At 39.6% G+C, this 23,467-nt stretch overlaps 1 protein-coding gene across 1 annotated transcript in view; it reads right to left on the bottom strand.

Annotated features, from left to right (window-relative positions):
* The window catches only part of rpp30 (ribonuclease P/MRP 30 subunit), a 38,514-nt gene that overhangs the window by 4,529 nt on the left and 10,518 nt on the right, over positions 1 to 23,467 (bottom strand). Inside the window, exons 6-10 of the mRNA XM_063071669.1 lie at positions 22,134 to 22,223; positions 11,827 to 11,943; positions 9,545 to 9,574; positions 8,681 to 8,718; positions 5,148 to 5,227 (exon numbers count right to left, since the gene is read on the bottom strand). Of these exons, the coding sequence (XP_062927739.1) occupies positions 5,148 to 5,227; positions 8,681 to 8,718; positions 9,545 to 9,574; positions 11,827 to 11,943; positions 22,134 to 22,223 (355 nt within the window). The remainder of the gene's footprint in view (positions 1 to 5,147; positions 5,228 to 8,680; positions 8,719 to 9,544; positions 9,575 to 11,826; positions 11,944 to 22,133; positions 22,224 to 23,467) is intronic.

Here is a 23,467-nt window from a genome sequence, read left to right as displayed (position 1 = left end):
AGTCAATTTTCTACAACTAAAATTTTAAAGTATGTATTTCAATGGCAAACTTTATTGGATTTCATATAATAAAATATTTACAAATATATACACACACACAGTGCTGTTCAGCTACCATGACCATTTTCTCATATTATTGTCTCATTTTCTAAATTTAAAATATACTAAAGTTGGATTTTTTCCGCTAATCTACAAAACATTGTGTATCATGTCAAATCAAAAGAAAATTTCCAAAACCAGTCAACAATTTACTAAAATTAAAATCGAAGATAGTAAGGCTAAAAAAAATAGATTTATTCCCTTTGTAATTACTTAGCTAACTTTCCTCAGGTGCAATTCTATGCAGTACCTTCCCAACTCACCTAATTTGTTGATGTTAAAAAATTGGCAGATCACCCATTTTTAATGAATTCATAAGAATAAATCCTCCTCTCTTTGTAAGTTCCAGCAGTACGGTAGATTTTCAACAGGGCAAACCAAAATGAAGACAAAAGAGCATTCAAGGCAAGTCAGGGAGATGATAATAAAGAAGCATAAATCTGGGAAGGGCACAAGACCACCTCAAAGCCACTGAACATACTGCGAAGCTCAGTGTGGTCCATTGTGAAAGAGTGGAAAAAGGAACCACAGCCACACTGCCTAGGTCTTTAAACCAAAGAGGAACTGGAGAAGAATAGCACTTGTAAGAGAAGCTACTGTGATGCAAAGTCATTCTGAGTGAGCTGCAGAGGTCAGTGGCTGCAACAGGAGATGAAGTTCATGGCCCTACAATCTTTAAGACCTAACACAAAATGGGTACTAATGGAAAAGTGGCAAGGAAGAAGCCCTGGCTTTAAAAAAAAAGCACATCCTTGCCAAGACTTTACAAAGCATCACTTAGACCAATGGTTCCCAACTAGCAGGCCGCAAAGTATGTGCTACCGGGCCGTGAGGAAACGATATGATTTGGCAATATGAAACAATATGAGTCTGCTGCACGCTTCCTCGTTTCCTGCCAAGCCCACTGTTGAACTTACCACCGCCCCCCTGGCCCCCCAGTTGGCCGGTCCGCAAGAATATTGTCAATATTAAACCGGTCCGCAGTGCAAAAAAGGTTGGGGACCCTTGACTTAGAAGATACTGTAAAGATGCGGAAGAAGGTCTTGTGGTCAGATGAGACTGAAGTAGAACTTTCTGGCCTCAACACAAAGCAGCACGTATGGCATCAATCTAATACTGCACATCAGCTTGGTAACACCAACCCTACTGTGAAGTATGGTAGAGGTAACATCATGCTATGGGGATGCTTTTCAGCAGTAGGGTCTGGAAATTTGGTCAGGATTCATGTGAAGATCAATGCTGCTAAATAAGAGAAACCCTGGATAAAAACTTGCCAGCATCTGCCAGAAAGCTTAAACTGGGGAAGAAAATCATCTTTCAACAGGACAATAACCCAAAGCACACTGCCAGAGCAACAATGGCGTGGCTTCAAATGAAGAAAATTGATGTCCTTGAGTGGCCCTGTCAGAGCCCCGACCTTAACCTAATTGAACATCTCTGGGAAGACCCCCACTATAGCTCCCTAACTAACCTGGCACAGCCTGAGCAATTTTGCATGGAGAAATGGTCAACTCTTGCTGCATTCCTTTGTGCAAAGCTAATAGAGACTTATTTAGAAAGACTACTGGCTGTAATAGCTGCAAGAGGTGGTTCAACTAAGTACTAAGCAAAGCAGCATGAATACTTTTGAACTACCGACACTTCAAGTTTTTAAATTTTTAATTTTTCATGCTTTACAATTTTCCCTATTTTTTGGGCTCCACTGTGAGAAAAGGAACATGTGATTCACAAATAAAAGTTCCTAGTTAAATTGAACAAAGCCATTCATTTATGTGAACAAAGGGTTGGGGCTGGATACTTTTACACGGTATGTATATACCTTATATTTTACACTTTTTTAAAAGTGTGTGTGTGTGTGTGTGTGTGCGCGCGCGCGTGTGTGCGTGCGCACGCTTCCGGCCCTTTTCCTTTTTTGTTATTTTGAAACTGTAAAAGATGGAAATAAAAAGTTTTCTTGCTTAAAATATTAAAGAAATGTACCATCTTTAACTTTATGCCTTTTGGAAATCAGTTCATCTTTTATTTGCTTAGCTATTCACAGTAACAGAAATTTTGATCGGCGTGCCTAAACCTTTGGATGCCACTGTATATGGTGCCCATCTCAGGGAATTTAGTTCTCTATTAAGAGACAAATGGAAATCCCTCCATGCCTGCCTCCACTGTTTTACTTCCTTTCTGTTTTTATCAGTTTTCTCTAAACCTCATTTTTCATAGCAACATCTCATTAATTGGCATATTTGGTTTCAGGTTGTTCTATTCAGATTCCAAACTAAATTCTGCTCTTCATACTTTCAATCTCTCTGTGGTTCTATGGTCCTAGATACTTCTTGCCACTTGTCAGTTTCTTGGACCTTTCTCCCTTTCACTATGTATAGACACAATTCCTTACAGATCTATCTCACATGGTAAAGGCTTGAATGACCCAAACCCCCTTGTGAACAAAAAAAAAGTCAATTAGTCGAAATCCATCTCCATACCTTAGTTACGTAACTGAACATATTATATTGAAAAAGGAACTCAACTTCCTTCAAGTAAAAAGTGTTGACAAGATAATCATTTAAGTCCTATTTGAGGGATTTCAGAAATATACAGTGGATTCCAGTTAACTGGGCCATTGGATAATCAGGGCAGCCACTTATTTGGGCTAATTCTTAAAGAAAAAAAACTAATCAAGAAATTTGGTGGGATTCCTTTTGTTTACTTGAGACACTGTGCCACTTAGTGGGGGCAGGATACTGTTGCTGATTGGTTTCTAATTAGCGTCAGTTGCGTGGACGTTTGTGGCCGTTAGACACTACAACGTGCTTGGAGTGAACAGTTTTTAACCGGTGTCAGTTGTGTGAGTTTGTGTTAAAAAAAGTAGTGATTTTTGTCACTGATAATTGACAAGAAATAAGCAATAAGACAATTCAGGACTGATTTGCTCACTGCAGTTTTAAGCATTCAGGCTTGGAGATGCCAGGTACGGCCGGGAGTGAAAATGAAACAATTTCACTACTTCAACAAGTTAGAAACTATTAAGAATTTGAAGGCTTTGACAATCATCTTGAGTATTACAATGAAAATGAAGATTTGGAGGATGCAATCATCGAAACCATTGTATGAAGGCAGTTCATTATCTACAGTACAACTCTGTACTGATTTTGTTCATTTACAGTTAATCAAAAGAACACGGTAGCGTATATTGAATGAATTCCTCCATCGAAAGCTATTAGGAACTAATGCAGTTTTATAGTCCAGTAGTAGTATTGGTAGTGTTATTTGTTCTGTATTTTATTTTAATACATAATTAGTTACTTAGTTCATCCTTTTTATACTTCTAAACTATTTCATTAAAGTTTAGCTAGCACTTAATTGAGCCAAAGAGCACTGATCCCACTATGTTCCAATTAACCAGAATCCACTGTATTTGGTACCAGTCTTACATCTTTGTTAAGAGTACAACGACAAGATTACTGACATTTCTTATTCTTGATCTGAATTGGAATATTTCAGCAATATTGGTTTCAATTTCTACTTTTACTTTACCGTTACAAAGACCTGTCTTTTATTCTTCTATTTCCCCCCACCCCACCCCACAACCTGTTGGGGAAATGCTATTGACCAATGTCCACCATAAACTCATCAATTCCCACAGCTGCTTTGATCATATTTGTTCCCAAATAGTTTCTCAGTCCTTATCCATTGTATCTGTTTTAGTTCCAGTAACTTCTCATTTCAAAGCTTCCAATATATTGTTTATTTAAATCCTTGACCAAGATCTCCCTTACTGACCAATTCAAGGAAATATTCAATTTCCTGCTATTCTCATTACAATCTTACTCTCCACTCCTCAGCTCCTACTCCTTAGAACCACAACATGACTCTCCTTCCTCTCAGCTTTATCCAGACCATTTCCACCAACTCTTCCCCTCCCATGACAGTACTCTAATAGCACTGATTCTCCCATGATAATGGTGAACAACATTCTTCATCCCATAGAACCATTCTTCCTATCAGAGTACCTTCTTGTCCTATCAAATCCTTCCAGACCTCCATAATCTCACTCAAAGTGTAGCAGCAAATAATATATTTAGACTGCTGCTGAGAACAGTGTCTATCACCAGGGTTTAGAAGGGTTTGCATTGAGAGCCTCTTCTATATAAGCTAACCTCTATTGTCTTGTCTTGTCCATTTTGCACTGACCGCTGCCTCTGGGCTACCAAATGTGCAGGAGCAATGTGTGGTTAAGTGCCTTGCTCAAGGACACAACACTCTGCCTCAGCTGAGGCCCGAACTCGCGAGCTTCAGTTCACTAGTCCAACGCCTTAACCACTTGGCCATGCGCCAATACTATCTCAATGTTCTGGTCCACTGCCATTCTGAATTTATACCCTCACATTCCTACACTGTTGTAATGAAGCTCAACAAAGCTTACTGAACATCATCTCAGTATTAAATTAGATACACAACATGCAAGATAAAAACCTCAAACATTAACTCTGGTTCTCTCTTCAGATAAGACTGAGCTCTAACTGCTTCCAACTTTTTCATTTTTATTTTTGATTTTCAACATGTTGCCTTTATACAAGTTGAAGTGTGGCAATCAGTTGGTTTAAGTAAAGATGAATTAACAGATTGCTAATTTGAGCACTAGAATTGATGCAGTATCCTATGAAAGGGAAGTCTAAGCTTAGCTTATTAAATATATCAAGCTGTTACATGCTAGTTAGTGTACAATATTATCTCATCAAGCTGCAGGATATTGGACTCTCTCCATAATTCCAGATAGAATGAGCTCCCAGTAAAACATCCAATAAAATTACTTGCAAATATGAACTGCTGCATTTACTATCCACATCTAATATGGTGACAGACATTAGCCCCAGTGCGTTTGCGTGATTACGTTTGTTCTACCATTGTGTTTATCTTATTAATTTGAAACATGCAGACTATAACAACTGAAATACAGCAATTTAGTACAGAAATAGACAAACAAGCTACCTTAGTCAATTTTGCTCAGCTTAGCTGAGTGAGTAAGAACATAACAATTGAGTACATTTACTCACCTCCATGCAGAAGGACAGCTCTGCAGTTTGTTGATACGGCAGCTTTGGCATCTCCTTCAGATAGGCCAAAAAGCATTCCACTTTCAGTAACGTAGTCAAGGATTGTAACTTTATATACCAAAGCAACAAGTTTGTTCCTGTGACAACCATTTTACAAAACAGTAGAAAAATTTACTCTATGCAAAGTAACATTCAAAGGCAAGTTTTCATTAGGTATTCCTCCCATTATTTACAGATTGGAGGCACCACAGATAGTACATTATCATATTGATGACAATTATTTATTCCTGTCCTAATAGAGAAGAAATTCAATTCCTTTTTGCTTCCATATCATTTTCTTTATCAAGACATGAGCAAATCAAATGTTTCCATTACAGGGCATGACTTAATTTTCATGCCTTTAACTGCTCACCAACTAACATATATGATCTTTGAGACATCTCGTCAACAGTGCACTTTGAGATCTTATTTTTGAATTGATATCTATGCCCCTCAACAAAACCAAATCCTCATTTCACCCATATTGTTGGCTCCTTTGAAGGCCATAATTACTGGATTCTGCTCTCTTTCCAACTACAAACCAATCTATTTAAGTCTCTTCTTCTTAAGAATCATAAGAAAACTACTTTTATCTAGCTGGTCTTTTTTTTAGGCTGTTGAGAAGGGTAATGTGGGAAATGCAGACTCCTCACAGGGCCACAAGGGGATGGATAGTTTGAGGTGATGGCACTCCTTTTGCTACCTTTTGGGCTTGTGTCCTTCATATACACAGATGGGATTCTCAATACCATCCCAAATACACCTACATTTTGAATAGTTATTCCCAGGATAACTAACTGAGCACTAACCTAGGGTTGGGCATCTCTTTAGGGAAGTCATTCGCTGAATCACCTTCAGATGCTTCACCAATTAGATTCCTTCAACTGTGTTGAAAGTGAGGATGTTTGCCAATGATGGCAGAAAATTCTAATCCATTCTCAAATCTTAAAATTTGGAAAATACATCAAGATATGGATAATATTCAGGCATGACTTGAAAAGGGAGAAGTAACATTTATTAAGTATCAGGTAATGATCCTAGTTGGCTACAACTGACATTCAATTGTACTGATATTGCTAAATCCTCATCACCAATATCCAGAGACACTCTATCCAGTAACTTTTGAATGAGCTACCCTGGTGTGATGTCAAGCGACATTTGATATCCTGTAGCAAGTAACTTTAGATTTGCAAGATGTTGTATTTGGGAAGACAAATGAGAGAAAGATTTTCATAGTGAACAGAAAGGCTCAGGGAAGTTGAACTGTTATGCGACATTTGTCAAGATGTTGGTGAGTCTGCATTTGGAATATTATGCCCAGCTTTGGTCACTCTGCTACAGGAAAGATGTCATTAATCTGGAAAGAGTGCAGGGGAGATTTGCAAGCACGTTTCCGAGACTAGAGTACGGAGAAAGGTTGAGCACAGGAGAATAAGGGGAGATCTTTATAGAGGTACGTATCATGATGAGTGGCATTGATAGAGTGAACATACAGTCTTTTTCCCCCCCAAGGATGGGTAATCAAGGAGTGGTGAGCTTAAGTGTAAGGAGAGAGATTTTATAAAAACCCAAAGGGCAACATTTTTACCTAGTACATGGAATTTGCTGCCAGCAAGTGTTTGGGGCAGGTACTTTAATGTCATTCAAAAGGCAAGTATGTGGAAAAGATAGATTTACAGTGATACAGCTACACATGGGCACACAGGACTAGCTCCGATGGGAATCTTGGATGGTATGAACCAGTTGGTCCCAATGGCCTGTTTCCGTAATGTATTATTCTACAACTTGAAATGATTTACCTCGCAACCAACTGCGTGGTATATCAGGAGCATGATGAACGAATTTCTCATGCCTGGATGAATGCCTGGAGGAGGGAGGAAAAGATGGCAGCGCTACGCAGCATGCGCGGCCGTTCCCAATGATATTTTATGTGTTAACTAGGGGGCCATGCACAATCCAGATTTGATGGAGACAGCCGTAAGAAGCACGGAGGAACACCTGGAGAAACTTCTGCAATGCCCACTTTGCTGCTGCTGCTACTGTGCGATCGAGAATCTCCGGAGGGGAAGGCCCCAAATCCTCAGCCTTGCCTATTGCCTGTTGCAGGGGCCGGGGTCGAAGCGCTCCGCAGAGATGGTGTTCGGTGCTCGGTGTCGGAGAGCTGATCGGAGGCTCGGAGTTTTTCGGACGGACTCGGGAGTCGGACTGTGGTCGCATGTTTCCAGTATGCTGCATTGGCAAGTTTGCGGCACTGGAGGTTCACCGTCTGCGTGAGATGATGGGACTTTCGAGAAACTTTGAGATTTTTACCATGCCATGGTCTGTTCTTATCAAATTACGGTATTGCTTTGCACTGTTGTAACTATATGTTATAATTGTGTGGTTCTTGTCAGTTTTTAAGTCGGTTTGTCATGTGTTTCTATAATATCATTCTGGAAAAACATTGTATCATTTCTTAATGCATGCATTACTAAATGACAATAAAAGAGGACTGCGTGTCCTCATAATCTAGTCTAATCTAAAAAATGTAAATCCAGCAACTCACTTTCATTATCACCACACCCAGCACCTTCCCATCCACATCCTTCACCATTAGCACATTGTCAGTGAATGCAACAAATCACCTTGGAGTTACGCGTCAGTACTTCAACAGCAGCTTCTAGTTATACAATTTCCACCAAGGCCAGGCATCAGGTTCAACATGTCAGCACCTGCAAACCCTTGACACCACACACAAAATGCTGGTGGAACACAGCAGGCAGGTACCCCCCTCCCCCTCCCCCTACCCCCATGACCAATTATTTTCCTCATGGGATCCCATAAACTAACACATTCTGCTCACAGCAAAATGCAATAATTAAGCTGACAGCCCACTAATCACTATTATCCTGGCGCAATTAGGGATAGGCAACCAATACTGGCCTTGGCAAAAACATCCCATCTTGCAAACTTAAAGGCAAAGTAGCAGATTTGAAGAAGAATCTGTGCTCAAGGAAAGTGAGCTGCCAAAACAGAAAGAGAAATTGGGTGCCTAGCTGTTCAGTTACAAAAAAAAGCAGCAGGTGGTGGGTCTTGTGGGTAAAGAAAATTCAGAGAGACAGGAAGGAATTAAGAGAGATCCAAGTGTGACACAAGCACTGGGGTGATCCCTGAAACTTTGGATAGGTAGGAGGAGGGCCAGCAGCAGAGTTAGCTGACCAAATCTGTTTGACCCAAAACTTAATGAACTCCGTGTAGATTGAATTGATGCAGTCAGGAAGCAAGTGCCCAAAAAGGTAGTTTGCAGTAGAGGAAAAGTCTCTGTCTTTGCTTTCCAGTGTAATCTTGGAATTGCTCCAAAAATTATTTTATGAAATATATCCTGACACACAACTGAACTGAGAAGCTGCTTTTGTTTCAGTAAAGGAACATGGCTACTGATAGAGGATGCATATGAATAAATTCAATGCAAGCTGTACATTATTAATATCCACAAACACTTTTGTTAAGGATACAAGTTAGAAATATCATATGGTCCTCTCAGTCCCAAGAACTGCAAAAAAAAAGGCATTAATATTCTGATTTAGAAAACATTTTTAGCAATAAAATTTCACAAAATTTTGGGTATTTACTACCATGGATTGGGCAACTGAAAAAGGTCACATTTATTATCCACCTCTAATATGGTGACAGAAATTAGTCCGAGTGCATTTGCCTTATTTCAACAGGGAAATATTGAAAATTTAGGATCCAAGGGGAAGGGAAATCATTAATTAGAAATTACTGTGCTTTGAAGTCTTGCATGATTCAAATTAAATTTTTATTTCTTCAAATCAATCCAAGTAATTCTGTAAACAATTTAAGTTTTTCAATGGCACTAACTAAACATTTAAAAATTAAGACCAAATACACATTACAGCATGAAAATACTGCCCCCAAGCTTTGCTGAATGTTAGAGACATTTTGGGGGCAAAGACTCAATATGGAAACACCAAAGGCTGAGGCACCAACAAGACCATGCCACTGAACCAGAGGATGCAGATGGTTAGCGAGACAGGCCTCTTCAAATCTGGACAAAATGAGAGCAAGTCTGGGGGAAAAACCAAACTGCAACATCATAAATTTCAAAAACATCAATTTATTCAGCAGTGCTTCAAAACATTTTAGAAATAACTGCTGCTGCAAGCACTAGGTGAACATTTCTAAATTGTAGTTAGCTGATTAAGTGCACTGTTCCTGGTGGGATTTTAATAAATAAAATTACTGTAAAAATATTACTACTTCAGTAGGAGAAAATATATCTGTGACATGAAAGCAAGTATAATCAAATTTGCTCATTACTAAAGATGCACTATTGGATAATAAATCATTAAACATACCTCTTCAGTTGCACTTGACACAATTATGTTCTAAAATAATACAAACATAAATATTGTCAAGTTTAAATACAAGACTGCAGGATTTCTACACCATTGAATACACAGAAACTTCACATGATTAGCAATTTAAAGAGCTAGATTTGTTTAGAAAAAATAGTCTTCAAAGCACTCTAAACTAATTGAAAGCTAATCACTATGGTGATCACAGTAGGCTTTTCTTAAGTAGCACAATGATCTTAATCTAAATGGCAACTATGACATGATAAATTTAGTATACCTAAAGGGGAAGAAAGGAAGAAATGAGGCTCCATGGGTTTGATTAATTGATTACAAAGATTTAGAATCAAATTGATTAAAATACTCCAGGCCTTACAAATACTTTTGCATTTTCAAGCTCTGCATGTTAACAGAACACAATGCAATTAGAACAGGACAAGATCAACTGTGAGGCAGCAAAAGTTCCAATTCAGTGCACTGGTTGATAGCAATACAAAGTAAAGCACGGTTTAATAGAACGCACAGATGATTCTGGAGCGTAATTACAGACATCAGTTTTGCTAGGGATTCAATAATCCTCCATGAAGTCTTTAGAGATTGGAGTGAATGACAACGTGAGTGCCTCTTTCATTCCCCTCATGTTTTTACTTTGGAGTTTCGGCCCAATATTGGAGATGGAATATCTATAGCCACAAACACTCTCATTTGCTAATTAATTTGATTTTCTTATTGCTCATGATTATAGAATGTAGAAAAACACATCCTATAATCATAAGCAATAACAAAATGCACAGCATGGGCCTTTCGGTTAATGATATTATGCCGACCTATATAGACCTACCCCATCATCAATCTAACCCTTCCCTCTGACACAGCGTATCACCCTGTTTTTATTTCTTCCTCAACTACCGCCCCCAGTAGTGTATTTCAAGCACCTACCACTGTTTAAAAAACCTACCTTTGAAATCTCCCCTAAACTTTCCCCCAGTCGTGCTAACATAATGTCCCCTGCTATTAGCCATTGCTGCCCTGGGAAAATGGTGCTAGCTGTCCACTCTACTTATGCCTCTCATAATCTTATTTTCCTCCATCAAATCACTCCTCATCCAAAATAAACATTCTAAATATGCAACTGCAGGGTGAGAATTACAATTTAATCCAGGCAAAAAGTGCAGTTTCACTTTTATTGGAAAATTGGAAATATATAAGCAAAACATTGGGAGAAGAATGTCCTCACAGTTTGCCTGCATGGAAAGTATGGCACTCTCTTTCAGAGACGGTGATTTGCAAGACAACTGCTACACCTGCAGTCACTAAAGGATTTTCAGAATTGATTCAAGGATTTGAACAATCCGGAAATTTCGAACTTTTTAGTTAACCTATTTCTTTGCAAGGTGGAAGAACAGGAAGACAGCTTGCAAGAAGACATTATCGAAATTCAGAATGATGGAAGAAGCAAAAATGCTTTTCAAAAATGTTGGATTTTGTGGTATGTGGCTATACTGTCATACAAAATTTTCTGGTCTTTGGAGATGAGCCAAACTGCTCTTCATTGAATTTCCATCCTCCTACCTTGTTGAAAGAGGCTTCAGTAAAGAGAACCACAAACTCACAAAAAACAGAAACCGCTTGGACATTGTTACTTGTGAGGACTTATGGCTTTTGCTGTCACAACTTAAACCAGATACTTCAACTCAAGCTCAAGGATCACATTGATATCGAAGCCGTCGTGCAGTGCAAAGCTACTGTGTAAGCTAGGTTTAAAGACAAAAGGAAAAATTAAAGCAGAATCATTTTGCTGATATTAGAATATGGTAGACATGTTTTTACAATATGGGGGTGCAAGAAAGTATATTGTGCCCAAGAGGGGAATGGCAAGTATGAACGTGCTTTAGGGGGGCACTGGGCTAAAAAAAAAAGGCTGGGAAACACTGTTCTACACTGTCCACAATACCATCAACCTTTGTGTCATTTGCAAACTTCCAAACCCATTCTTCCTCATCCAAGTCATTTATAACACTCATAAAGAGCAGGAGTCCCAGAACAGACCCCAAGGGAGCACCATTTGTCACCCACCTTCAAGCAAATAGCTACATCTACTACCACCCTCTGCCTTCTGTGGGCTATCCAATTCTGATTTCACTTGGCCAAATTTCCTTGCATTACATGTCTCATGACTTTCAAAGCAGCTTCTGAAAGAATGCTTGAGTAAAATTGTACACTTGTATGGGCTCGTCCATATTCATCTCAATTAAACACGGAGACATCAGAATAACATTCCTTACCTTTCCTTTGCATACGTTTATCAGGCAGATTCCATTTGAAATGGTGTATCTTCTTAGTGTGGAATCATTAATAGCAGGAAAATATGTTATTTCAAAATGGATTCCTCTTGCAATAGCCTAAAACAAAAGTAGAAAATGGCTAGTTACGATGACAACCAAATCCATCAGCATTTTCATTGCAGAGGGAGCATAAAAAAGGATCCATTTTCTCAAAAATCAACAACTTAACTCCTACACTTTCCTTAAACCAAAAGCTGCAGCAGTGGGCTGGATTCCATTTGACCTGGCCAGTGCCTTATGATCAATGCCACATTAACTTCCTGAAGCCGCACATCCTCGTTTCCTGCCGGTGCTGGTGCTGTACTCAATCGAAAGGTGGAGCAGAAGCAAGCAGCAACTGGGATAAATCAGATAAACTTATCAGAAACAAGATGCTGGAATCTGCCTTGTTCTCTATGTGCCTGCAATATTTCCCTTGTAAATATTTACCTACATGGGGTGATTGATAAGTTCGTGGCCTAAGGTAGAAGGAGTCAATTTTAGAAAACCTAGCACATTTATCTTTCAACAAAGTCCCCTCCTACATTTACACACTTAGTCCAGCGGTCGTGGAGCATACAGATTTTGGACCTCTAGAAAGTGCCCACAGCAGGGGTGATTGGTAAGTTTGTGGCCTAAGGTAGAAGGAGATGAGTTATTAACTTCAAACTTTCTGCATTATCACTCAGAGTTGAACTGCATGTGCATGTAACAAGAGCCGTATAACTCATCTCCTTCTACCTTAGGCCACAAACTAATCAATCACCCCTGCTGTGGACACTTCCTGGATGTCCAAGATCCATATGCTCCACGACCGCTGGACTAAGTGTGTAAATGTAGGAGGGCAAACAACAGGAATTCTGCAGATGCTGGAAATTCAAGCAACTCACATAAAAGTTGCTGGTGAACGCAGCAGGCCAGGCAGCATCTCTAGGAAGAGGTGCAGTCGACGTTTCAGGCCGAGACCCTTCATCAGGACTAACTGAAGGAAGAGTGAGTAAGGGATTTGAAAGTTGGAGGGGGAGGGGGAGATCCAAAATGATAGGAAATGATCCAAAATGTGTGGCCACTGGGATTAATTCCACATCCCATTCCCATTCTGACATGTCTATCCACGGCCTCCTCTACTGTAAAGATGAAGCCACACTCAGGTTGGAGGAACAACACCTTATATTCCGTCTGGGTAGCCTCCAACCTGATGGCATGAACATCGACTTCTCTAACTTCCGCTAATGCCCCACCTCCCCCTCGTACCCCATCTGTTACTTATTTTTATACACACATTCTTTCTCTCACTCTCCTTTTTCTCCCTCTGTCCCTCTGAATATACCCCTTGCCCATCCTCTGGGTCCCCCCCCCCCCCGTCTTTCTTCCTGGACCTCCTGTCCCATGATCCTCTCGTATCCCTTTTGCCAATCACCTGTCCAGCTCTTCACTCCATCCCTCCCCCTCCTGTCTTCTCCTATCATTTTGGATCTCCCCCTCCTCCTCCAACTTTCAAATCCCTTACTCACTCTTCCTTCAGTTAGTCCTGACGAAGGGTCTCGGCCTGAAACGTTGACTGCACCTCTTCCTAGAGATGCTGCCTGGCCTGCTGCGTTCACCAGCAACTTTTAAATGTAGGAGGGGACTATGTTGAAAAATAAATGTGCTAGGTTTTCTAAAATTGACTCCTTCTACCTTAGGCCACAAATTATCAATCACCCCTTGTAATTCCAATTTGACAGCCACCACTTAATCTGCATGTACTGCAACATCACGACTGGATTCTACACAGTCACCATTCAATGGCTCAAATCTTCCACTGAAAACTTAATAGCAAACCCCAACTACTGGAATGCCAGTCAAATCCTAGTTGGTTGCCCTCCAACTGGCCTTACTGAAGTCCAGCACAGGCACTGGTCTTCAAGTCAGACACTGTCTTAAAATAAGACAGCTAGACTGTTTGCTCATTGCACTAGTAGAAGAAGAATAGCCCTCAACTTGGCAGTGGAGTTATCAGGGCACCGTTTTTTGACGGTGTTTCCGTAGCAAGCTATTCTTGTTTTTACGAGGCCAAGTTGCTAGCTCGATGCTCAACCCGACTTGGATTCGAACTCGGGAACCTTCGCTCCGGAGTCCGGCGCTAATATTATTGTGCCACCAAGTGGCTCATTGCACTACCTTAGCTACATATGGATCATTGAGCCCTCTTCCATGGCAAGTAGGACCTGTACAAACAAGATTGTTTGCATCTGAACCGGAGGGGAACCAATATCCTCACTGGGAGGTTTGTTAGTGCAACTCAGGAGTGTTTAATAAAGTGACAGGGTAACAAATGGTAGATTTGAGGGCAAGGAAGGTGGTATAACAAGTATAACTGAAAGGAAAGACAGCAAGGAACAGGCTAATAAATCCTGTGAAATCGATAGGTTGAAATGTGTTTATTTCAATGCGAGAGGAAGAGGATGAACTTCGAGGCTGGATCAGCACATAGAGTTAGGATGTCATTATCATTACAGAGACCTGTTTGTGTGAGGAACAGGACTGCGTAGGTGGTGGGGGGGGGGAGGGGGGAGAAGAGGTGGAAGGATTACACAGCTGAAAAGGGAGAATGTCTCAACAGTACTCAGAGAGAACACACCTGGAGGGCTTATCCACAGAAGCAATGAAAAATAGAAAAACACCGCATAAGATGAAAATTGAAGATCTTTATCATGTACTGAATGAGTGGTTTCTTCAGCAGAATGAACATATGCCGCTTTAACGGTATGCTGATCACGAGACAAGCAAAGATCTAGCACAACAAACTGAAAATTGAAGATGATTGTTTCATGCACAAAATTACTAAAAATATTATATAAAACTACTCCCCTCCTGTCATAGTTGCTGTGGCTGTTTGAAATCAATGGCGGATATGAAATCAATACAGTACTGGAACGCAGTTAAAGATGCAGTCGGGGTGGTCATTCAACTCCAACAGTCTCTGGAGGACTGAGCTCCATCTGCAGACTGTTCGCTCAGTGAGCTTCACACTAGCTGTACATAAGCTGTGTAGTCATGTAAATAGATATTGTGTTTGGACTTGGGTCCTATCCCCAAGATATCTCATTATATAGATGCACATATTCCAAAATCCAAAACATTTCCAACCCAAGCATTTCAGATACGGGATGCTCAACCAGTATCTTTTTTCTCTCTCTGAATCAATATGGATTATTTAAAGGACAATAAACGCTGGAGCCTTCAAAAGAGTAAATTCAAGGAAAGCATCTGGTCCGGACGGAGTACCTATCCGAGTACTGAAGACCTGTGCTGACCAACTGGCTGGTATATTCACGGACATCTTCAACCTCTCGCTCCAGCAGTGTGAGGTACCCAACCTGCTTCAAGTAGGCTTCAATCATACCAGTGCCAAGAAGAATGTGATAATCTATCTAAATGATTATCGCCCAGCGGCACTGACATCCACAGTGATGAAGTGTTTTAAGAGGCTGGTGTTGAAGCATATCAGCTCCTGTCTGAGTGGTGACTTGGATCCGCTCCAATTCACCTACCGAAACAACAGGTCTGTAGCAGATGCTACCTCTTTGGCTCTTCACACAACCCAGGAACATCTGGCCATCCGGATGCTCTTTATCAATTACAGCTTGGCATTTAACACCATCATCTCTAAACTAATGAGTAAACTCCAAGACCCGGGTCTCAACACCCCCTTGTGCAATTCGAGCCTGGATTGCCTCACTTGCAGGCCCCAGCCAGTTCAGATTGGCAAAAACAATTCCTCCACAATCTCCATCAGCACAGGAGCACCGCAGGGATATATACTTAGCCCCCTGCTTTACTCACTTTACACCTATGACTGTGTGACTAAGTACAGCTCCAACACCATATATAAGTTGGCTGATGACACCACTGTTGTGGGCTGTATCAAAGGGGTGATGAATCATCAATACAGAGGGAGATTGAAAATTTGGCTGTGTAATAACAACCTCTTACTCAATGTCAATAAGACCAAGGAACTCACTGTAGACTTCAGGAAAGGGAAACCAGAGGTCCATGAGCCAGTAATCATCGGAGGATCAGAGTTGGAGACGGTCAGTAACTTTAAACAGATCTCAGAGGATCTGTCCTGAACCCATCATATAAATACTACTGCGAAGAAAGAACAACAGCACCTCTACTTCCACAGGAGTCTGCGGAGGTTTGGCATGTCATCGAGAACCTTAGCAAACTTCTATCGATGTGTAGTGGAAAGAGTGCTCAATGGCTGCATTTCGGCCTGGAATGGGAACACCAATGTGTTTGAGCAGAAAATGCTACAAAAGGTAGTGGATTCAGTGCATTACATTACGGGTAAAACCTTCCCAAGCACTGAGCACATCTACATGAAATGTTGCCGTAGAAAAGCAGCAACCGTCATCAAAGATCCTCACCAACTAGGCCATGCTCTTTTCCTGCTGCTGTCATCAGGTAGAAGGTACAGGTGCCTTAGGACTCACACCACCAGATTCAAGAGCAGTTATTATCCTTCAACCATCAGGCTTTTGAACAAAAGGGGATAACTACAGTCATTTAAGGACTCTTTTATCTTGTTATTTCATGCTCGTTATTTATTGCTATTTATTTACATTTGCATTTGCACAGGTTGTTGTACATTGATCCTGTTTACAGTTACTATTCTATAGATTTGCTAAGTATGCTCGCAGAAAATCTTAGGGTTGTATATGGTGACATGAATGTACTCTGATAAAGTTACTTTTTTTATCTGTACCAACAGCACCATCTAAAGGACACTTCTAGTTTCCATCTGCATATTTCATTTTATTTAAAATGCACTTAAGTGCATAATAAATAAAATTAAATACAGCTCTTCTACTTTCCCCACATAAAAAAATGCAAGTCACACCAACAGGGTTGCACTATGGTAGCTTGTCTTGACATTTGATCTCTTGCCTTCCCATTTGGGACTACGGAATGACCTCCAAAGCTTTAAGGTTCCTAACAGGTTGATGACAAAATAGTTACTACAAAATCTGTAGTTTTTGACCCCCTGTGCCCTTGATATGTCTTATGCACTACTGTATTAAGGCTCTTGAACAAGTGTAATGACATCCATTGTCATTGAATTTAGCAGTAGAAACCATCCAGTTAAGTTGTCAAGATAAAATATTAACCCTTAAGATTATGGCCTTCTGAGATCCTCAACACCAACTCCAGCCACAACTGCCAATTTGTTCAACCAAGCACAAGTTCTCCACAACAGCTGACAGCAACCACAACTGTTTCTTTTTGATTCTCCAAATGGACTCAATGGACTGCTACACAACACCAAAGTAACACACCAAAGAAAATATCCTACCACCAAGAAAGCCTCTCTGCCCTCTGACCCCAACTCATGATTGCTTTCCGCAAAGGCAGACTGAGGGGAAGACCTTTGAATCTAGTAACTTGTATAATCTTGTAAAAAAAAATTTGATTACTGCTTTCCTAATTTGATGTGTCCATACATAGGTTGAGAAGTGTCTACATTAAGACTCCCCCACATTAAAGACCCTGTGTGAACATAAGCTATAAAATAGCCAAGCATTTTCAAGGAAACAGACCTGGAACAATTAAACTGATTGCTTTTAAAACACCCAAATTGGAGAAACAGTTAACCTGAAGCATTAGAGGACTGGGGAAGATTACAGAGTAACAAAAGGATGAAACCACAGTGGGATTTGAAAATAAGGATGATGATCTTAAATTAGAATGTTACTTAACCAAGAGTCAACATGTGCAGCAGCAACCACAAGTGGTTGAACAAAAAATTATGATGACTCAGACAGCTTGGAAGCAAGGGTTTAGAGGAATTAACAGTCCATCGAGTGGGTAACAAAGCCAAGGGTGCGAGCTTCAGCAGATGAACTATAGTATTTTTACAGAGGTAGAAATCCTTCATCGTAGTGACAGTGCAGAGGTCTGCAGTTTATCTTAGAATGAAATATAGCAGGAAGAATGCTAAGGGTGCTGGTTCAGTTCAAAAAGTTGAATGGGAGATGAGGATTCCACCCCCGCCCCCCCACTTCCCATTTCAAAACATGCATGTGTTTGTGGCCGGCATAAAACAAATGTGACCAAATTTCAAGTGCCAATTCTCAACAAAATACTCAATGAATATCTCTTTGTGTCCTGTAATCTAATTATTAAATGTGCAGGCACCTGGTCAAATTTTGACAACTTTTTGACATAATCATAAAACATTAATTTTCATATAACTGCATCAAAACACTTCAAATTGTGATCTAATTTCCAGGTAATAGTACTCCTCTTAAAAGGTAGTGAGCTGAGAATTAAAAAAGTAGGTGACTGACAAAAAGTCAGAAATTGCCTGATAACTACTGTGATGGAGTTGTGATGGAAGTGATGCATGGGAGAGGAAGTTCAAAGTAAGCCAAGGTGAAAAACCAACAGAACATGTTGAACAGTGCTTTGGTCAATACAAATTTAGTGAAGTCATCGTCTGACAACAAAATTGGCCAAGGAGAGGATGGGCTAAGCATTTGATGAAGAGGAAGTTAAAGACCTCACAAGAGGCTAAATATCAATGTGCCAAATGTGGAGAACGTTTTGAGTATAATGAGACACAACAGAATGGAATAGAAAACGTGGGAAATTGAGTTGTGAGCCATACCACAGCCATTGTGGTCACAGTGCCTGTGGTCAAGGGCCTGATTAAGATAGTTTACATGACAGAGAAGAAATCTGTGCAAAACCAATTTTCGATTTGTTTCTGGAAACTAACCACTAGAATTGAAGGGGGAAGAGGGCTAGGGGAACCAACACAGTAGAAAGGGCAACAAACATCATACTGGAAAAAATTGTTTCTCCAAGAAGGGTGTGAGAGGTTTTGTAGTTTCTTGGCTGTTGCAAGAAATATGACAGCAGATACAATGAATGCTGGGTCCCCAAAACTGAGCAACAGATTAAGGACCTCAAAGATTTAAATCTGGGAAACTGGTAGGATATTTGCCAATGGGTGAATATTAATGTATTGGGTAAAGGTTTGCAATTTGGGAGAGAGCAATAAGTGTAAGTAAAAGGATAGAAAACTGAATGCAAATCAGAAACTGATGATGAAGAAGCATGGTGTGGAATGCCAGCCAAACAACATGCATGGAAGGACATAGAATAATAACTGCTCTACTCTCTGTATGCACATGACTGTCTGGCTAGGCATAGCTCAAATACCATCTACAAATTTGCTGACGATACAACCATTGTTGGTAGAATCTCAGGCGGTGACGAGAAGACGTACAGGAGTGAGATATGCCAACTAGTGGAATGGTGCCGCAGCAACAACCTGGCACAACGTCAGTAAGACAAAAGAGCTGATTGTGGACTTCAGGAAGGGTAAGACGAAGGAACACGTACCAATCCTCATGGAGGGATCAGAAGTGGAGAGAGTGAGCAGCTTCAAGTTCCTGGGTGTCAAGATCTCTGGGGATCTAACCTGGTCCCAACATATTGATGCAGTCATAAAGAAGCTACACTTTATTAGGAGTTTGAAGAGATTTGGCATGTCAACAAATATACTCAAAAATTTCTATAGTTGTACCATGAAGAGCATCCTAACAGGCTGCATCACTGTCTGGTATGGACGGGCGACTGCACAGGACCAAAAGAAGCTGCAGAAGGTTGTAAATCTAGTCAGCTCCATCTTGGGCACTAGCCTACAAAGTACCCAGGACATTTTTAGGGAGTGGTGTCTCAGAAAGGCAGCGTCCATTATTAAGGACCTCCAGCACCCAGAGCATGCCCATTTCTCACTGTTACCATCAGGTAGGAGATACAGAATCCTGAAGGCACACACTCAGTGATTCAGGAAGAGCTTCTTCCCCTCTGCCATCCGATTTCTAAATGGACATTGAAGCTTTGGACACTACCTCACTTCTTTGATATACAGTATTTCTGCTTTTGCACATTTTAAAAAAACCTATTCAATATACACAATTGATTTACTTGTTTATTTACTATTATGTTTTATTTTATTTATTTTTCTCTCTCTGCTAGATTATGTATTGCATTGAACTGCTGCTGCTAAGTTCACAAATTTCATGTCACATGCTGGTGATAATAAACCTGATTCTGATTCTAAAACTTAGCAACAAAGTGCAAAGTTAGAGATATAATAATTTTAAACGTACTTTAAATGCAAACATAAATAGTTGTTGAAGTTTGGAGCTGCCCAATCTATGGTCCAAATTTTGATGATAACTTTGCTTTTCATAAAAAAAAATGTCAGTGCAGAATCCAACAAGTTGGATTAAAAACCTACAAGCTGGTAAGACAACACTGCATAAAATTGGGTGAAGTATTCATACTGAGAGAAAAAGAGATAAATGACAAATGATGTTTAAGTAGCTGTAGTTGATGTTCTCGAGGATAAATGGACATTGGAAGGCTCAGTATTTAGCTTGACAGCCTTTGTGGAATAATTATCAATTAAGCAAACCAAACATTGAATTTCATTCTGGAATTGTAAACTAGGTATAGAAAACAAGTACTTTAGCCAAATGACTTCATGCATCCACAAAGACCTGGGAGTATATACAGTACTGTGCAAAAGTCTAAAGCACCCTAACTATATATATGTGCCTAAGACTTTTGGACATTATTGCAGTCAAAATATGTCAGGCAAGTCACCAAGAGGTGTGTTATGGAAATTTTACTCAGGCAATTATAAAATTGTACAAAAATGAATGCTAAAAAGTTGATAAGCAAGGAGGAACATATGGAACAAGCATAAACAGATTAGAAGAAAATACTACCCCTGAAAAATGAAGTGATAAATGTATGGATGGAAATGAATACCTGGAACAAAATACATTAAATTATTAACAATGTTATTTTATGATATGGAATGTTTCCCTTCCTTTTTGGGTCAGTGAGGTAAGATTTAGTGAATGGGCCATAACACTAGTATCCAAAATTGTAGTGCATTTTGGATTAAGTCCTCTGAGCCACCTACCAACTGACTTATTAGAGACTAAGAGCAAGACCAGAACCACCTTCACTGTCATCTGAGCATAATTCCTGATCAGTAGCTCAATTATGATGAGGATTTTAATGAGCAGAATGATGCTGGTTTAGATTTGCACCATAATTAGCAAGAAACTTACATGAAAGAGAAATATTTAACCCTCCAACCAACATCTTAGATCACTCAATCAAGTTTTTCCATTGAAAGCATAGAAATACTTTGAATTGCTAAGTACAAAGAATAATCTTAGATAAGATAATATTCAAGAACATGAATGCTTGTGATAATTTATAAAATACACATGACAGAAGTGCACCACAGCCACTGAACAATGAAGCTTGATAAGCCTTTTTCAAATAAAAATGGTTAACAGCTGACAACACTGGAAATCAAACAAGCGAACCAGATACGTTTAACAATGACTGCAGGATGCGAAAAGAATTCATTCAGTAACATTGCCACTTTGCCTTTGTACCCTGTTATTAGTGTTTTTGCTAAAATAAAACTTTCCTCATCATTAACAATTCAAAAGTCACAATGTTATCATTGTTTTTTTCCCCCACATGCTGTCTGGGCACCATGCAGCCTGCATGACCCAATATCAATTTCTCAACTTTAGACAATGGACATTTTCTTTGTATGAGAACAGGTCATTTCTGCCTGTCATCCTTTTTTAATTTTTTCTATTTGTGCTGTCTGGTCTGCTGGACCTCTCAGTAAGCTACTAGATTATACAATATTAGTAATAAATTACGTATATCATCTTAAAGTGACTTTACAATCCACTTCGTTATGGATTTGCACCTTAATGCCTGCCCATACTTACTCTGTAACTGTAATACTTCATTTAAATTATTTTGTACTATCACAATACATTTTTGATTAGATGAAAGGCTCAGCCTAGATGGCATGCAAAACAAAGTTTTCCACTGTACCTTGGTACATGTGACAATAATAAACTCATTACCCAATTAATTTTAATTCTATTGTTCTAGTAATCACTCTCCATCACCACCTCTATTACCAAAACAAACTTTTTCTCTCTATTCTGATGAAAGGTCCTAGATCTAAAATATTAAACGTTTCTCTTTCCACAGCTGTTAATTGAGCTGCTGAGATTCCCCCCTCTATCATTTTCAGTTTTTATTTCACTAATTAATGTTCTTCCTAAAGGGAATAAAAACACAATACACACATGAAAGAGGTATTTTTCCCCCAAATGTTAAAGGATTAATACAATTCTTGCTGTTCAAATAATACGTACCCCGTTCACAGGAGGCCGGGTAATACGGAATGGTAGCTTTGCTGTTCCTTGAATACAAATTAGGTCAACGTCTAAAGTCATACAAGCCACCTGTTAATAAATAGTTTGTATTTTAAATAAGTTTCTATTGACAGAAATAAAAAAAGTATGTTTTAACTAATTAACCACCATTTCTCCAGAAAGCAATTTTCACTTTCGTAATGCTAATGAAAAATAGATCACTTACTCAAAGTTACCATTCACTTACTATTAGTAACTTGATCAGTTACTATTCCATTTCATCTCTTGACAAAATTACCCTGCCTTTGTATTCTTCATATTGTCATTTCTTTCTCTTATCTATTTTCACTCATATTTCATTATGACTTTCATATACCTATGATCAATTCTTTCAGGCTTTTTAGTTGAATTTCCCAGCCTCTGCATGGATGCAAGTACTTCTTCAAAATATATTATAATGTATTTAATAATTATTTAAAGTAAAGACCATTCAACAAGGTGACTACATCTTCTACATTAGCAGTAGTCTGATCGGGTTAGACTGGTTTTTTAGGCCCCAGGAGGTATTGATAAGAAATAAACAGTGAAATCAGACTGTGCAGAGGCACATGAAGTTACATGGTCCTGATGCAGAGTTTTGACCCGAAATGTCAACAGTTTCTCTCCAACCACCATTCCTGCCAGTCCCCACCACAAAACAGATGTTCCACTCGCTGAGCTTCTCCAGCTCATTGCTTATTGCTAAAGCTGCATACAAATTGCTAGAAGTAGCATGATAAGAAGATAGGCTTCTGCAAGGAGCAAAGCTGAGGAACACAACAGTGTGTGTTCTAAAAATTCCTTTCTAGCATTAAAATATCAAACATCTAATTTTGTGGGGATCTTGCAATTGGTTTTAAAATAAAAGCACTGCTGGCCCTAATGGCGAAACGCCGTTCCAATCTCTCAATGATGCTACTGACAAACTTCTATTAAACTTCTAAGCCAGTAATGGAGATCTCATTGGCCAGCTCACTAAAGCCACACACTAATCATCACCAGCCTTATCTAACTATTAAAGAGAGCTAGTTAATATAACGAGGCTACCCCAGCTCGAAAGGGCAGGAAATGTGCTTCCAGATTTCTACAGCAAATACCAGATACATCAAGCTTTGGGGACAACAGTGAGGCTGCCCAAACAGCATGGATTGGAGGGCAACACAGAGGCTATACCTATAATAAATCTATAGTAATGATCCCTTTCATATTCACTTTGAGGATCCAGGCCCACAGCACGGTCTTTATGTTGTGTATTATCTAACTTAAAATAGCAACAACCAATTAATGTCATACCA

The sequence above is a fragment of the Mobula hypostoma genome, chromosome 19 (assembly GCF_963921235.1).
Source record: "Mobula hypostoma chromosome 19, sMobHyp1.1, whole genome shotgun sequence".
NCBI classification, from domain to species: Eukaryota; Metazoa; Chordata; class Chondrichthyes; order Myliobatiformes; family Myliobatidae; genus Mobula; species Mobula hypostoma.
The sequence above is the reverse complement of the archived record's forward strand: the minus strand, read 5'-3'. Positions and strand labels throughout refer to the sequence as shown.